General features: G+C 38.4%; 1 protein-coding gene and 1 long non-coding RNA gene across 2 annotated transcripts; both read left to right on the top strand.

Annotated features, from left to right (window-relative positions):
• The first annotated feature begins 3,183 nt into the window (after positions 1-3,183).
• Positions 3,184-14,058, top strand: ptges3b (prostaglandin E synthase 3b (cytosolic)). Its single transcript, XM_080444426.1, has 8 exons — positions 3,184-3,343; positions 7,295-7,408; positions 9,105-9,174; positions 9,273-9,371; positions 9,522-9,611; positions 9,752-9,808; positions 10,091-10,118; positions 12,684-14,058. Coding segments are annotated over exons 1-8 (480 nt in total). The 5' UTR covers positions 3,184-3,341; the 3' UTR covers positions 12,704-14,058.
• LOC308096910 lies at positions 10,125-11,944 on the top strand. The gene is made up of 2 exons (XR_013934171.1): positions 10,125-11,310; positions 11,341-11,944. It is a non-coding gene; the product is annotated as an uncharacterized lncRNA (long non-coding RNA).
• Positions 14,059-17,612: the final 3,554 nt, after the last annotated feature.

Genomic DNA, 17,612 nt, shown 5'->3' with positions numbered 1-17,612 from the left:
TTCTCAGGTGCCCACTCTTCTCCTACACAGTGGTGTAAAGTAACTAAGTACATTTACTCAAGTACTGTACTTTAATTTTGAGGTATTTTTTACTTCACTGGAGTATTTCCAATTTTCAATACTTTTACTTCTACTCCACTACGTCTCAGAGGAAAATATTATACTTTTACTCCACTACAATTATTTGAAAAGTTTAGTTACTTGTTACTTTGTAGATTTTTATTATATTAGCACAAAACATACTTTAAGATCTACAAGGCAAGCTCACAATCCGTTGCGATGCGACGCATTGTGAGCTTGTAGATCTGCAATTTTCAAGAGAATTTTATACATTTGAAAACTTGTGAAATGGGACCTTATGCACAATGAGTACTTTCTACTTTTTGGTACTTTAAGTACATTTTGATACCAATACTTTTGTACTTTTACTCAAGTAATTGTAATTGTAATTCTGGACTTTTACTTGTATTAGAGTATTTCTACATTGCAGTATTGATACTTTTACTTAAGTAAAACATGTAAGTACTTTTTCCACCACTGTTCCTACACTATAATATCCCTTCCAGTCTGTGCAGTATCATATGATCACCATAGAGACCACTAGGGCGGGGCGGGGAGACTGACGGCCATGCTGCCAGCCAACTATACTCCGCCGTACGACGGGGCCGCGCGCTGAAAATACCGAATCTACAAGCCCACAGCGTGTAGCGTGCGCGACGCGCCGTGGGCTTGTAGATCTGCCCTTTTCGGGCTGAACGCTCTAGAAACGTCTATAAGGGCCCGGCACGCCGCTAACTGCGTCAGTCACGTCATTCTCGTCAGGGCGGTACGCAGCGTTGCCATGTCCGCTTATTATAAGCGACTTTGGGCTTGTTTTTCTGTAAAGTTGCTTTTAAATATTGGTTAGTTTCGGCCGGGTTGCGGCTTTTTGGGCTTGTTTCTAAAGTGTAGTTGCTTATTTTGGGCTTGTTTCTAAAGTGTAGTTGCTTATTTTGGGCTTGTTTTTAAAGTGCTTATTTTGGGCTTGTTTCTAAAGTGTAGTAGCTTATTTTGGGCTTGTTTCTAAAGTGTAGTTGCTTATTTTGGGCTTGTTTCTAAAGTGTAGTTGCTTATTTTGGGCTTGTTTCTAAAGTGTAGTAGCTTATTTTGGTCTTGTTTCTAAAGTGTAGTAGCTTATTTTGGGCTTGTTTCTAAAGTGTAGTAGCTTATTTTGGGCTTGTTTCTAAAGTGTAGTAGCTTATTTTGGTCTTGTTTCTAAAGTGTAGTAGCTTATTTTGGGCTTGTTTCTAAAGTGTAGTTGCTTATTTTGGGCTTGTTTCTAAAGTGTAGTTGCTTATTTTGGGCTTGTTTCTAAAGTGTAGTAGCTTATTTTGGGCTTGTTTCTAAAGTGTAGTTGCTTATTTTGGGCTTGTTTCTAAAGTGTAGTTGCTTATTTTGGGCTTGTTTCTAAAGTGTAGTAGCTTATTTTGGTCTTGTTTCTAAAGTGTAGTAGCTTATTTTGGGCTTGTTTCTAAAGTGTAGTAGCTTATTTTGGTCTTGTTTCTAAAGTGTAGTAGCTTATTTTGGGCTTGTTTCTAAAGTGTAGTAGCTTATTTTGGTCTTGTTTCTAAAGTGTAGTAGCTTATTTTGGGCTTGTTTCTAAAGTGTAGTAGCTTATTTTGGGCTTGTTTCTAAAGTGTAGTAGCTTATTTTGGGCTTGTTTCTAAAGTGTAGTAGCTTATTTTGGTCTTGTTTCTAAAGTGTAGTAGCTTATTTTGGGCTTGTTTCTAAAGTGTAGTAGCTTATTTTGGGCTTGTTTCTAAAGTGTAGTTGCTTATTTTGGGCTTGTTTCTAAAGTGTAGTTGCTTATTTTGGGCTTGTTTCTAAAGTGTAGTAGCTTATTTTGGGCTTGTTTCTAAAGTGTAGTTGCTTATTTTGGGCTTGTTTCTAAAGTGTAGTTGCTTATTTTGGGCTTGTTTCTAAAGTGTAGTAGCTTATTTTGGTCTTGTTTCTAAAGTGTAGTAGCTTATTTTGGGCTTGTTTCTAAAGTGTAGTAGCTTATTTTGGTCTTGTTTCTAAAGTGTAGTAGCTTATTTTGGGCTTGTTTCTAAAGTGTAGTAGCTTATTTTGGTCTTGTTTCTAAAGTGTAGTAGCTTATTTTGGGCTTGTTTCTAAAGTGTAGTAGCTTATTTTGGGCTTGTTTCTAAAGTGTAGTAGCTTATTTTGGGCTTGTTTCTAAAGTGTAGTAGCTTATTTTGGTCTTGTTTCTAAAGTGTAGTAGCTTATTTTGGGCTTGTTTCTAAAGTGTAGTTGCTTATTTTGGGCTTGTTTCTAAAGTGTAGTTGCTTATTTTGGGCTTGTTTCTAAAGTGTAGTAGCTTATTTTGGGCTTGTTTCTAAAGTGTAGTAGCTTATTTTGATCTTGTTTCTAAAGTGTAGTAGCTTATTTTGGGCTTGTTTCTAAAGTGTAGTTGCTTATTTTGGGCTTGTTTCTAAAGTGTAGTAGCTTATTTTGGGCTTGTTTCTAAAGTGTAGTGCTTTTTAAAAGCCAAGTGCTTTTATGAGCGATTCAGTAGAGGACCTTGTATTGTGAATTGTACTTCCATGTTTACCATGTCTTTCTAAATAAAGTATTCAATCAATCAATAGTTGCTTATTTTGGGCTTGCTTCTAAAGTGTAGTTGCTTATTTTGGGCTTGTTTCCTAAATGTAAATGTTGTGTTGTTTCTCAAACATATTCAAGTCAACAAGGACCCCCCCAAATTAATATGTATTTGTAGACCTAACCTTCTGAAAATATTTTGTGCCAGAGACCCCCCCCCCCCCCACATAGGATTTGAAAATATTCCTAAATTTTCACTTTTCCCCCCAAGATTTTTCTTTGAAAATAGCAGATCTACAAGCTCACAACGCGTCACATTTTGAAGTCAACTACCCCCCCAAATTAATATGTATTTGTCTGAGGACCCCCATCTGAATATATTTTATGCCAAGGACCCCATTCAAGATTTGTGTTATTAAAATGTTTCAAAAGTATCCCACAGTTTTTAAATAATGTCTTCAAGATGTTTTGGAAAATAGCCGGTGTGTGCTCATCATGGTAGCTTCCAGTGCCATCTATTAGAAGGCTCTGGTAGCTTCTTTTTGGGCTTGTTTTTCATCGTTGCTTATTTATCTCACACAACCTGGCAACACGTGCCCACCACACACACACAGTCTATTGGAGCCTCGATTGCGCCGAATAAACGTGGAACCGAAATCGAACAAGCATCTAGAATAGTTTGACTTAAAGAAAGACAAGAAGCCTCGCTGTTGTGTCTGTAGAGACCGAAAAGGAAGATTTTACGCATAAACCCCGAGACAATGTAAGCTTTGTTTTTGTTTGTTTTAGGCGTTAATTATGTTGGAGAAGAAGAGACGCAAAAAAAAAAACCTTCCTTTAGTTAGTAGTAACGTTAAAAAAAAAGGCGATTTTTTTATCCTTAAAACTCAGAAATGACGCGATTTCAACGGCGTGGACACTTTATTTCTTCTCTCCTCAGCTTTAAATGGTGTTATTATGATGATAATAATATGATATACAATACAATATGATGATATATTTAGACCAAAGGCGGGAGGTATTAATGGCCTTGTTGCCCCCTAGCTAGCTTAAATGTAAGCTAACGGCTAAGCTTCGCTAGCCGAGCTAGCTAGGGTTTGGTTATAAGAACCTGATTTATTTGGAATTTAACAAACCACCCAAAGACACGGATTTCTGTTCTGGGTGTTGGTTAACCGTTAAACGACTGTGTGTATTATTGTCATTCGCATCTGATGTGTGAGTATAACGTTAAGTTGGGGGGGAGTTGATCAACATTGAGATGCTAACGTGACTTCTACGATATGGCATCATGGATGGATCAGGTGGATCAACCGCATGGCTCATATGGATGGTTGGGCTAACGTTACTCAGTGGTGTGAAGTAACTAAGTACATCTACTCAAGTACTGTACTTATAAGTCCAATTTTAGGTGTTTTGTTTAACCCATTAAGACCTGGAACTGTCATTTTTTGATTTGAGCTAAAAAGCTTTATTTTACACTTTTGGCTATTCAAAAATAGCAGATATACAAGCTCATAGCGCGGCACCGAGTGCCGCGCTACGAGCTTGTAGATCTGCTATTTTTGAAAAATCGTGAAAATGTGTGCAAATCTTTGAATATATATATATTTTTAAAGCGAATATTTTTAACTCAAATTTTTGCTTCTGGGGGGTCCCTGGAACAAAATATTTTGATGGGGGTCCGCGACCAAATACATATCATTTTGGGGGTCCTTGACATGAAAAAGTTTGAGCACCGCTGATATAGAAACATACGTTTTTCAGAAAACTGTTGGGATTTAGGAGACATGTAGAATCGGCTTCAGGTCTCAATGGGTTAACTTTACTGAAGTATTTAAAAAAAAAAAATAATTACTACTACAGCTCAGAGGAAAAAAATGTACTTTTTTACTCCAGTACAATTATTTGAAAACTTGAATTACTACTTACTTTGTAGATTGCGATTATTATTATTATAACAAAACATACATTGACCACTTCAGCCCTATATACATTTTGGCCTTTTTGAAAATAGCCGATTTATAAGCTCACAAAGAGCTGCTATTTTCTAAAGATTTCCATACATTTTATGCATGGATGGATCAGGTGCAACCGCATGGCTCATATGGACGGTGTCTGACCTTACTGATCAGCTTGGACTAGGCAGTGTTGCCATGTCCGCTTATTATAAGTGACTGGGCTTATTTTTCTGTAAAATTGCTTGTAAATTTGGGTAGGGTTGCGTTTTTTTTGCGCTTGTTTCTAAAAATGTACTTGCTTATTTTAGGCTTGCTTCACAATATATTTTTTAAATTATTGTTTAAACCAGTGGTTCTCAAATATTTTCATACACGTTTTGGTGCCCACTGCCCAGTGAGGCATTTGGTGTTGGAATGTTAAAAAGAATATTAAAAAATATTCCACATTTTGTTGCAAGAGTTTTTCAATAGTGAGCTTGTAGATCGGCTATTCGATGCAGGCCCGGGTTTAAAGTGTGGCCTACAGTTGCTTCTTTTGGGCTTGTTTTCCTAGACCTGCTTGCTGATTTCGCTCACACAATATGGCAACACTGCTAGTGCTAGCCACCACTTAATTCATTCATTTGGGCTTCTTTATTCATCCTTTTTTAAGGTATCAGTGGTTCCCCTGGCTTCAGTGTCCACAACTGAACTAACGTTAGGCCCCCCCTAGTTTATACCCTTTAACTGCTATTAAAGTATAACATTAAATGATCTGCTAGCCGAGCAGCTAACATTAGCAAAGTTAGGAGGAGGAGGGGGGGGGGGGGTTGTATGTAAGCTTGTGTGTGTGTGTGTGTGGGGCCCTGGTTGTTTCATGCATGCTATATTCTAAGAGGATTTGTCTGGCTATTATAAGGCCACAGACCGCTAGTCATTTTCGATTGCTGCTGGAATGGAATCATTATACTGTATAATAATTACATATATTTATTTATACATATTCCTTGTTGAATAATCAATAATGTACGAATGGATGGCTTGTGTACAATCTGCGCATATATTCACTGGTGATGATAGAGGTATAATGGTATATTCATTCATAATTCACTGTGCATTTATATTCATTTATAGACTGATATTTTCACTCATTAAGAGATCCAATGCAGAAATATAGGGCCAACAGCTCAGTCCCCCCCCCCCCCCCCCCCCCCCCATCTTGCCTCTCCCGAGTTTCATTTTCACTGCTGTTGCTGCTATGAGACCTGCACTTCCCTAGGGGATCAATAAAGGTTTATCTTATAAGGAAATAACTGGTTGCACACAGGTTCAAAATACGCTTCTCAATGGTGTAAGCTAGCATTGACATGCAATGTCAAGAACATGATTTGAGAAGACCACTTCTAATTGTGTAAAATAATGTAAGGTTTCATACAAGACAATGCCGTGGACATGCTTCCTTGAATCAAGTTGTACAGTGTTGAAAGTGAAACATGCTCCTCTGCTGGTAATGTTAGCAATTTTATTTTTTGACATGGGTGTGAGAAATGTGAATAGTGAGGTCTGTTTACTGCTCAAATTGAAGTAGTTTGCGGTTTAAAATGTTAAGATCTTTTGCTTTCTAGAATTTATTGGTGCCATCTTGTCATCAGAGCACTCTGTGTAATTGGATGCTGTTGTATAGCAACCCGATACATATGGTTTTTGATGGCAAGGCATTGTGTCTAAAGACCAGCCCACCTGTCCTGTGCAGGTGGTCTGTATCATTTATTCCCTTGTAGTCGACGGCGATGCTCCATGACCTTGTGGATCTTACAGTTTGCAGTGTAATTCCATAAACCTGAGTGAAACGATTATGAATGGCTTTGACCATGTAATTTGTTTTGTTGGTTTTGGCCAGGATGGTCAAATCTAGGTTGAATGTTTCTAAAGACTGTAATAATAATACATACGATTTATATAGCGCTTTTCTAGGTACTCAAAGTCGCTTTACAGAGCAGATAAAAGCAACTTTATTAGAACAGACTTGTTAAAACTATAAAAGAAAGATAAAGGTAAACAAAAGGGATGGGCATGGGTTGGGGTTTTATGTAGGCAATGCGAGTCTGAAAAGGTGGGTTTTGAGTGTGGTTTTAAACATGGTGAGGGTGGGGGGCACCTCTGATGTGAGCTGGGAGTGAGTTCCACAGTGTGGGGGCAGCCGCCGAGAAGGCCCTGTCACCCCAGGTTTGTTTATTTGTCCAGAGGGCGTCCAGGAGGTTGGCATCACCCCAACCGACCTGAGGGAGCGGGAGGGAGCGTGCCGTTTGATGAGTCCGGAGATGTAGTGGGGGGGGCCTGGTCGTTGAGGGCTTTGTAGGTAGTGATTAGTACTAATTTTAAGGTCGATTCGGTGCTTGACTGGGAGCCAGTGAAGGTCACGGTGGACAGGAGTGATGTGGTCCCTGGATCGGGTTTTAGTGAGCAGGCGGGCGGCAGAATTTTGTACATACTGTAGTTTATTGAGAACCTCTGTGGTGACGCCATAAAGTAGACTGTTGCAGTAGTCAAGTCGGGATGTAATGAAGGCAAGTCTCAGCAGCAGTATGTGAAAGGCTGGGACGTAAGAGGCTAGTAGCACTAGCAGTCTGTACAAATGTAGCGTACATGGTGAATGAAGTTTTTTTTGTTTTTACAATTCACTCATTGCAACATAATTTGACTAATTGTAGCAGGTAAAATTGTGGCAAGGTTTATTAAGTTGTTAATGTCACTGTGTCCTCCTTGTCTCGTAGGCATCCAGCAACTGCCAAGTGGTACGATAGGAGGGACGCTGTCTTCATTGAGTTTTGCATTTCAGACAGCAAGGATCTCAAGATCAACTTTGATAAAACAAAGTTTGAATTCAGGTGGGTTTGCCGCAAATCTTTATTATTATTATTTTTTTAACAATACCATGTAAGATGTATTGCCGTTTCCTCTATATTCATATATATTCATTGCGCATGAAGTGAAATATTTAAAACCTTTTTTTTCTTTTAATCTTGATGATTATGGCATACAGCTCATGCAAATCCATATCTCAAAATATTAGAATATTACATGCGACCACATTTCTCAAGAAGAAATGTCAACCATCTGAAAAGTGTGTTAATTTATGCACTCAATACTTGGTCATGGCTACTTTTGAACAAATTACTTCATCAATGGGGTGTGGCATGAAGGTGATCAGCCTGTGGCACTGTTGAGATGTTGTATGCTGCAGCATGTCACTGTGTCCCCCTTTCTTTTTTGAGTACCTATTCTATATATTTATAACTAAATGTATTAATCTTGGGAAACTTTAAATGTATTTTTGTTTATTGCTATTCTTGGATCCTGGGATGGGTGCACACTGTTCATCTCCAGATATTCTTGACTTTATACATTAGCCAACCTCCTGATTGTGTTGGCAGTGACCTCACTTGCCCTATTGGGGTGAGCCTATCATTGCATAGTAGTACCTATATAAACCTCTGTGTATGCCCTTTTCCACTATATATATGTCCTGATGAAGGCCTGAACAGGCCGAAACGTTGACGAGCAATACATTCTGGAGCTTTTTGCAACTACCAGTGTGCAGACTTTATTATTTTTCACTGTTGAGATGTTGCCCAGGTTTACTTTGATAGCGGCCTTAAGCTCATCTGCGTGGTTGAGTCTGGTGTCTCATCTTCCTCTTGACAATACAACATTGATTCTCTATGGGGTTCAGGTCAGGCCAGTTGGCTGGTCAGTTAAGCACAGTAATACCATGGTCGGTACACCAGTTACTAGTAGTTTTGGCACTGTGGGCAGGTGCCAAGTGCTGCTGGAAAAGGAAATCAGTATCTCCATTAAGTTGTCAACGTACGGAAGCACAAAGTGTTCTAAAATCTGGTAGATGGCTGTGTTGACTCAGGACTTGTTAAAACATCAACACCACCAGATGACATGGAACCCATGATACCATCAAGCAACTTGGATTCTGCATTTCATTTGGAAATCAAGGTTGCTTGAAGTCCAGTGTGAAGTTTCCGCAGTCGGTGATGATTTGGGGTACCATGGTATCTGCTCCTTTTCGTCCACTGTGGTTTATCAAATCCAGAGTCAACATCGCTATCTACCCGGAGATTTTTGAGCACTTTGTGCTTCCAGCTGGCCTGACCTGAATCCCTAGATAATCTATGTTGTATTGTCAAGAGGAAGATGAGAGACGCCAGACAAGGCTGCTATCAAAGCAAACCTGGGCTTCCATAACACCTCAGCAGAGCAATAGGCTGATAACCTCCATGCCACACCCCATTGATGAAGTAATTTGACCAAGTATTGAGTGTATAATTAACATGCTCTTCAAATGGTCGACATTTCTTTATTATAAATCTCTTCTTTTTCTCTCATGTAATCTAATATTTTGAGATCTGGATTTTAGATTTTCATGAGCTGTATGCGCAATGAATATATTCACTTTTTGAATTATATTACAGAAGAAAATTTACTTTTACAGGATATTCTAATTATTATTCTAATTCAAAAGGATCTGTAAATACTGGCTGTTCATTTAGTATCACATGCTTTCCCCAACAGCTGTCTTGGAGGAACTGATCAAGACAAACATGTGAATGAAGTAGACCTTTTTGAAGCCATTGATCAAAAGGTAAGTTAAGCCGACTCTCAGTACTCAATTGTTTATTATTCTATGTCAAATTAGATATTATTATTGTATTGAATGTCATTCTTCCCTCTCAAACGCAGGAATCCAAGCATAAACGCACAGATCGTTCAGTGTTGTGCTGTTTACGAAAAGCAGAGCCCGGGAAGCCATGGCCGAGGCTAACAAAAGAAAAGGCTAAGGTCAGTCACACGTTTTGAGGAATGGGACCACCGTTTACTTCAGTGTTAAAGAGGGATATTCCTGTTTTGACACATTGTCGATGTTGGAATGTGATCGAGAAATCCTCCTAATGAACATAATAAAAAGTACTTATTCTTTTTGCCCCACAGTTAACTTGGCTCAGTGTTGACTTTAACAATTGGAAAGACTGGGAGGACGATTCAGATGAAGAGCTTGGCAACTTTGACCAGTTCTCAGACGTAAGAATTCAAATGCAGCCTCGATTCTTTTCTCAATTGCAAACGAATGTATCATTGGGGGGGGGGGAGGAGAAGACCTTCACGGTGCAATTTAACTAAATACCTTTCTTAAATGATTTATTACTATTTATTTATTACAGATGATGAACACCATGGGAGGTGAAGATGACTTACCTGATCTAGATGGTGCTGAGGAAGTAAGAAACCTTTTTAATGTTTCTCTAGTCTAAAACTTAATTTACACTCCTCCATCGCACAATAGTGTTGCTTTTTTGAAGTCTGAGGGAACACTTATGGAAAACCTTTTTATACAGAGTGTAAATTAGTCTTAAAGTGAGTAGGTTGTTAAATTTAACATGGCTGTTACAAGTTTGATAAATGGCAGTGTAAATCTGATAGTGAATCTGATTGTGTCTTGTCTGAGTTCTAATATGTTAATCTTATATTTAACTATATGCTTTGCTTATCTCTTTTCTTAGGATGAGTCTGCAGATAGTGATGATGAGAGTAAGTATTTAACTTTTTACTAGCTGTATATATATATATTTTGCAAAATATTTGTATTTGTTTTTTCCAAGACATACAAAATACAGACATAGACAAACAAACAATAAATAATAAAACAAAAACAGCTCAGACACAACATTCATAAAATAAATTGACAAGTATATAAAGATAAAGCAAGAAAATGATCAAAGGGAACACCTCCCGGTCATTGACAGTCTCTCAACAAGGAAAGGAATGAGTGTATACAGTGATTCAGTATATGCAAAAACATCGGTTACCAGTGGCACAAGGACATTAGTCAGGTCAAAATGCTGGCCTACAGGAAGGCTAGGGCTGGTATGGGAATCCCCCAAGCACAGTGGCGGACAGTGTAGGTCCAATATAAGTTAAATATGGATCCCAGATTTTATAAAAGGTGTCCAATTTGGAATGCAGCATACATGTAATGTATTCACAAGGAATACAATCCATCACAATATTATGCAACGCTCTTTTGCAGGGAGCAACGTCCTTGATCCAGAACATAAGAATGTTCTTTCTGGCAGCGAACGTAAGCAAGTTAAATAACCTTCTATGTTTAACATTTACAATATGACCATCTGGGAGACCAAGTATAAGACACAAGCTGTATAAAGGGTTAAGCGGTTTGGGGCAACTTTGAGTTAACTTTGAAGTCTGAGGGAACACTTAAGGAAAACCTTTTTATACTATTAATGATATGGTCAGTCAGTCAGATGAATGTGAATAAAAGGAGAATATGCATATCGTTGCTGTCGGGCAGAAACCTCATATCCATGTTTTAACTTTCTGTGTTTTTTCCTAAATTAATGCCCTACTTGATCATACTACAGTGTCACACAAAAGCATCAAAAGTAGCAGATCTGCAAGCTTGAAAGCTTTTGAGCTTGTCGATCTGCTACTTTAGCTCTTTTTGTATTTGAATCCTGGCTGGAGCCTAACTGTTTTAGACATGAGGTTTCCACCCGACAGAGACGATATATTCCCTTTGTGGGGCTGAAGATCTGGTTAAAAATCATCATTGCGATGGAACAGAGGGCAGCGCACATTTTGTTTCCGCCTTTAACTAAATAAAGAGTGGTTTAAAAAGTCACGGTGGTACCATGACTTTTTACGTCACTGACAGCAAGGCAGGTGCGCTGACAGTGAGGCCTTGAGGCACCCCTAGCAAGCCGTTATGCTAGCGAATGGCCGTGCCGAACAGCCGATGGCCTCGCATGTCGACTAGCGTACTGTCCCGAGTTGTCATGCCGCACTGGTGGACGTAATCGAGAGACAGATGGCCGTTACAGCACCACGGACAGCGACACAGTAGGCTCCACCCGACTGACTGCTTGACTGTAGGTTATTAAATAGATGCATTATGCACATAGCTGTCGGGAATAACGTTTTTAAATTACGCTCTCCTCTGCATTTAGCCATAAGATAAATGCGTTCATATCAAGCCATATCAAGCTAAAAATTAAGCACGACCAGACATGCTTCAGGTGTGCTACATCCAGTTTCTTGCGGGACGGTACAGGACTTTGCAGGACCCGCGGTTTTTCTTTATCCGACAGCCAATTCCCACCCACAGGTATTTAAAGAACACCCACTCTTGCAACATTTGCATTTGGTCCCTCAGGATCTCAATCCCAATGCAGGGTTCTAGGACATTATTTTGTGAGTGGCAAGCTACCCAGCAGCACTGTATGCAAACACATTGGTTTGTATGAATAAAGTGAAAAAAGAAAAACATGAATATAACCATAATTATAACCATATGAGAGAAAACAGTTAAAACACTACAATTTGTAAAAAACAAACAACTCATTTTTATTGTGGACCCTTTTGGTTTCCCAGTGTGCAACCAATTTCCTCCCATGGGTGGCCACTTGAATTGGTGCACATGGTTCCTCTGACTCACTACATAAAGGGTGATAAACCTCAAAGAACGTTCCCCTCAATACGAGGCAGAGATTGTCTCTTAAATTGACAGGCTGTGTGCATTCCCGCTCCACTCTCTTCAGTTTTCTCGAACGGGTGAGAACATTTGTAAAATCGGGTACAACTGAGTTACACAAATGAGAAAGACGGTTGAAAACGGATTAGATTCGATATGCGAGGTCAGTTGAAAAAACCAAGGCACATCTTCCGATAAAGTTAAAAAGCTTTAATTGTAAAGGCTAGTTCATCTTAGAACAATACAAATTATTGCATACCCTGAAGAAAGCCATAAAGGCGAAACATGTTTGCTGTTTTTATTGTTCTAAGATTAACTAGCCTTTATAATTAAAGCTTTTAAACTTTTTTCGGAAGATGTGCCTTTTTTCAACTGATCTGACTTAGAAAGGTTCCCCCATTTTCTAACCATTCCTTGACTGAATTTATCTTACACAGACTTTATGAACGCTCCCTTAACAGTCCCATATGAACATTTGCTATCATGCAATTGTGTGAAATGCGTCTAGGATAAATGAATTCTGCTTCATTCTAAGGAGAGAAAAAAAGAAAACGATTAATTCTTGTCAGTATTGTGAGATGTTTCTCTTGTAACTTTTTTTCCAGAAATGCCAGATTTGGAATAGAAGACTCAAGACTGCAAGGGTAGAAAGAGGAATGCAAGAACGGAAGACGGGAGGAATCATTAAAAAAAACAACTGTATATCTTGGAATTGAAGGCAGTGATGAAATAACAAACCTGTACATATGAGTTGGTAGCCATATTTAAATCCATAGCCTAAGCTCCAGAACTCCTTTACCGATCAGTCCACTGAAGGTTGATATGCATAGTATTGTACAGAGCAGCTATCTCCACTTCCATTTGCAGTACTGCACCTTTTTGGTATCCTGTTTTACTGTTAATTATTACAACTAAGCACACATTATTTGTTGGGAAAAAAATGTATAGTCATCAACTGAGCAATACATGTGAAGAGATAAAAAAAAAAGACATTGTTTGCAACTTAAAAGGTAAAAAATGCATTTGTTTTACACCACCTCCCAATGTTGTTAATAGCTTAGTTAACAAAAGTAGTTCCTTAATGACTATGATTTAAGAAGACACTAGCTATGTACCTCAGAAAATGCCTTTTCTGAGTCGGTTCCTCTTAAGCCTTCCATGTGGCGCATATTAGATATCCAAGAAACTGGTCTGTGTTTCTGTAGTTTAGCCTTCCAACTTACACATTTTCCCTTTTGTGTATCTACTTGTCAAATGTCTAAGTTTGTAAAATTGGAATATTCTGGAATTCTTGCAGACAACACGCTGCAGCGTCTCAGCCATCGGCTTCTTGCTGTTCTTGATGTATTATTTGAACCCATCTCATACGGTTTTAGTGCAGCAGTTGCTCTCCATGCTGACCTAACATTGTCACTCATGAAATGGCAGAACTATGGTAATACATTTCACAGGCAATTAAGCACTTTGACCCTGGCATCTCTATTTTGGGCATGTCATTGGTGAAGGAAAAATAAATAAATCCCCAAATGTTCAAAAATGGTCTATCTATAAGCTCACACTGCATCGCATCATGCCGCATTGTGAGCATTAAGATTGGCTATTTTTTGCTAATCATCGTACAACAAAGTATGTAGGGATTATGTGGTTAAAGGAAGCTTGATGTCTGTCTGGGCCTCAACATCCAGTTTTTGTGTGTTTTTGTTTGGTTTTTCAATTTATTTAAAATCGTGGTAATTCATCTACAATAGATCCTCTCTTGTTGGTGTTGTTGGGAAGGGAATGTTGGAGAATATGGCAACGCGAAATGACCAAATTATATTTGCACTGTCAAAAACAAATTTTAAGGGGAGACCAGTATAAGCATAGTTATTGTGTATTTCAACCTGACTGGTTATCACAGGCTGAAAACTTCAATGTTGAATTACAGTGAAAATTCTTTTTTTATTGTCTACATCTTTATAATAAACTGTCTAAGACTCATTTTAAAGGTGTATTTATTTATTTATTTATTGCGAACTTGTTTGATTTAATGGTTTTGTAAGCTTGCTCGATCATCCCTGACCATTTTTAAGAATTCTACAACACATATGCATGTTTGAATTTGTGACCACCCTAATGCAGTGGTTCTCAAATTGGAGTCCAGGGACCCCTAAGGGTCTTTTTGGGGGTACCATTGGGTCCCCAGCTAAATTATTGATTGTTAACACAAACTTAAATGGACCCTTACAGGTCACTAACTCTGTACAAATAGAACCAAATGGACCCTTGTAGGCCTCTGAGAATGTAGAAATGGAGCCAAATGGACCAGTAAGTCAAGTACAAATGGAACAAAGTGGACCCTTGCGGTTCCATTTGTGCACAAGAGTTATGAGAGTCCATTGCCTATGCATTAGGCCCTAATAATGCATACCAAACAGGGGTTCTTGCATTTTTTTCCCTTTTTTTTTTAAAATCACTGCCCTGACACATTGGGGAGTGGTCATGGCTACGGATAAACTTTTGTGTTGTGAAGGACCAACATCATACATCAGTAACCGGTTGGACACAGGCAGCATGAACACAAAGTGGCTATTTCACGGTCACTGCAATAAATGCCATTCCAAATCCATGGTTATATATACTGGCACTAGGACCCAGAGTTGCCAATACACTTCCCTGGCAAGTCATATTAACCTACTTCCTATTCAGGCCCTATTTCTTTGCTGTCATTTCCGAGAAGTTTGACGCAATCCGCAATATAATTTTTAGTTTTTCCACATCGCTTATCAAAATAAAAGTTCCAAGAACTGCTGCTTTATTTTTGCCTTGTGTTTTGCATGGACCCTTAACCACTTTAACCCAGTGGCCCCCAGGGCTCTATACTAGGCCCCCTACGTTTTTCCCTCTCTACACCAAATATCTTCACCAAAAATAGCCGATCTACAAGCTAATATGAGGCGTTGTAAGCTTATAGATCGGCTACTTTCGCTGAATGTTCACATTGAGAATAGAATGTCCACATTCAGAATAGAATGACACTGCAATGCTTCATATGGTTAACTCTGTGATTCTCAAGGTGGGGTCCTTGAGTGGGTTCCAGGGGGTCCCTAGTAAAATAGTTGATATAGCATCAAAATCAGTTCAACCACTTTAACCCTACTATTTGAAAATAGTGATCTACAAGCTCACAATGCAAATACAAAAACATCTTTAAGTTACAGCAGATAATGTGAGAGCTGTTACATTTATTTGGCGTTGAATACGTAAATACTATTTAAACAGTATCGGAAGTGTTGCATTATCAGTTATTGCCGAGCTATCATGTGAGATAGTCAGATAGACAGCTTGTTGGAGATTATTGTCTTAAAGTGACTGATGAGAGGTTATTGACGGCCCCAAAGCAGAAGATGGGCGAACCGTTGGATGAGAAGGATATCCTTAAAGGACGACTTCACCGCTTTTCAACCTATCTTCATATAATTGGTCCTCACTAATACTCATGATAAAATGGTACAATTTTTTTCTACTCGGTCTGTGTCTCAGAGGAGGGCTGTGGACAGTTCAGAGTCCCGTCTACCAGTGACATCATCAATGGGGAATCCAAGCTAATAGAAACTGCAGGCTTTTAGTTGCAATGCAATAAAATAAGTCATTGTTCTCGTGTTAATAAAAATCTAAATAAAAAATGTGAAATCTTGTTGGGAAAAAAAATCATGCCTAACGATGATGTCACTGGTAGACGGTTTCTGGACTGTCCACAGTCCTCCTATGAGACACAGGCCGAGTAGAAAAAAAATGTACCATTTTATCATGAGTATTAGTGAGGACCAATTATATGAAGATAGGTTGAAAAGCGGTGAAGTCGTCCTTTAAGTATATCTGTATCTATGACTATATCTTATTAAAGTATTAAGATTATTTTTTTAATATTAGGCACACTGCCTCTGCTCTCCATGTTATTAGACTAAAAGACAGAATAAAGATAACCCCATGCAGTAGTATACAGGTCCAAAGTTAGTGTAGTGTAGACTACACCAGCTAGATGAGTAAGGCTAGGCTAGTTTATTTGTATAGCATATTTCAACAACAGGGTAATTCAAAGTGTTTTACACAAAACATTAAGTATTAAGACATTGCAAAAGAAACACATTGTAAAAGGTTATTTGAAAAATAAGAAGTTAAAATAAAACCAGAAAAATAAGAGAATCAAATTATAGTGCAGAAAAAAAACTTGTGAGATTGACCTGACCAGTAAAAAAAAATCAATTAACAATTATGATCAGTGATGTAGGAATAAAAAAAGGTGTATGACAATGTGCTCCTGGGCAAGATAATTGATCATAAACTCGAAAACCAGACATGACATGAATAGTGTAAAAACAAAGAATTTAAATTTAAATCATTGCATAGATGTATCTGTCCGTGGAATAGAGAAATTAAGAAAGAGTAAATGAATGCATTGCTATGGATGGCGTTCACCATGTTTGGTGGATCATTTGAGGGGGCAACATTGCAATACGTAGGCCTATTTCATATTCTTTGAAGATGGGAAATTTGGGGAACAGTTTAAATGGTCATCATGCTATAAAGAAAGGGAAAGCTTTTCACATACGCAGTTTGCTATAAATGTACAACACTGTTGAACACAGTCAATGACAATGTCACTCAGAAAATATCAATTCTTTACTACCTCAATTTGGGTTATATTGTTTTATATTCTGTATTTAATTTGAAATATGAATTGAATAAATGATTGCCATGTTATTCTCGTATTGCTAACTAAAAATAAAGTGTGTGAAAAAGATTTAGTCTCAGATAGTGTTGATTGATTTCCAGTATTTATAAAATACTGAACATTTTAACCCATTAACACCGGGAAAGCATCTGTGTAATTTTGGAAAGCATCTGTGTAATTTTAGATTTTAGCGTTGGCTAGTCAAAAATGGCAGATGTATAAGCTCACAGCGTGTCACTTCGTGCCGTGCTGTGAGCTTGTACATCTGCAAAAAAAAAAAAAAACATTTTTGAAAAATCTTGAAAGAACCACTGGTTTAGAACATTGGTTCTCAAAGTGGGGTCTGGGGACCCCCAGGAGTCCGTGGGGGGCTACCAGGGGGTCCACAGCTATATTTGTAAATATAGCGTCACAATCTTTTTAACCACTTTAACCATATTTTATACTTTGGCTTCATTCAAAAAATAGCAGATTTTTTGAAAAATCCCTGGCAAAAATCCCATCCCATCAATATTTTTTAGATGGGGGGGGGGTGGGGGTCCGCAGCCAAATACATAGCATTTTGGGGGTCCTTGACATGAAAAAGTTTGAGAACCACTGGTTTAGAAAATTAGAAGGCATTTGTAGAATCGGCCTTGGGTCTGAAACATGTAAGACTGTATATTGGTTGTCAAAGTGGGGTCCGGGGACCCCCAGGGGTCCTTGAAGGGGTTCCAGGGGGTCCCCAGCTAAATGTGTTAATATAGCATCACAATAATTATGACCTTTTATACTTTGGCTATTCAAAAATAGCAGATATACAAGCTCATAGCGCGGCACC

The sequence above is a fragment of the Gymnoscopelus braueri genome (genome assembly GCF_963280865.1).
Source record: "Gymnoscopelus braueri genome assembly, chromosome: 12".
NCBI lineage: Eukaryota > Metazoa > Chordata > Actinopteri > Myctophiformes > Myctophidae > Gymnoscopelus > Gymnoscopelus braueri.
This window is presented reverse-complemented; position numbering and strand designations above follow the sequence as displayed.

What these genes read in the sequence shown, in the direction of transcription:
- ptges3b (XM_080444426.1), top strand. An exon ending in AAAACAAAGTTTGAATTCAG is followed by an intron (nt 7,409 to 9,104) that starts GTGGGTTTGCCG and finishes TTTCCCCAACAG; the next exon opens with CTGTCTTGGAGGAACTGATC. An exon ending in TAACAAAAGAAAAGGCTAAG is followed by an intron (nt 9,372 to 9,521) that starts GTCAGTCACACG and finishes TTTGCCCCACAG; the next exon opens with TTAACTTGGCTCAGTGTTGA.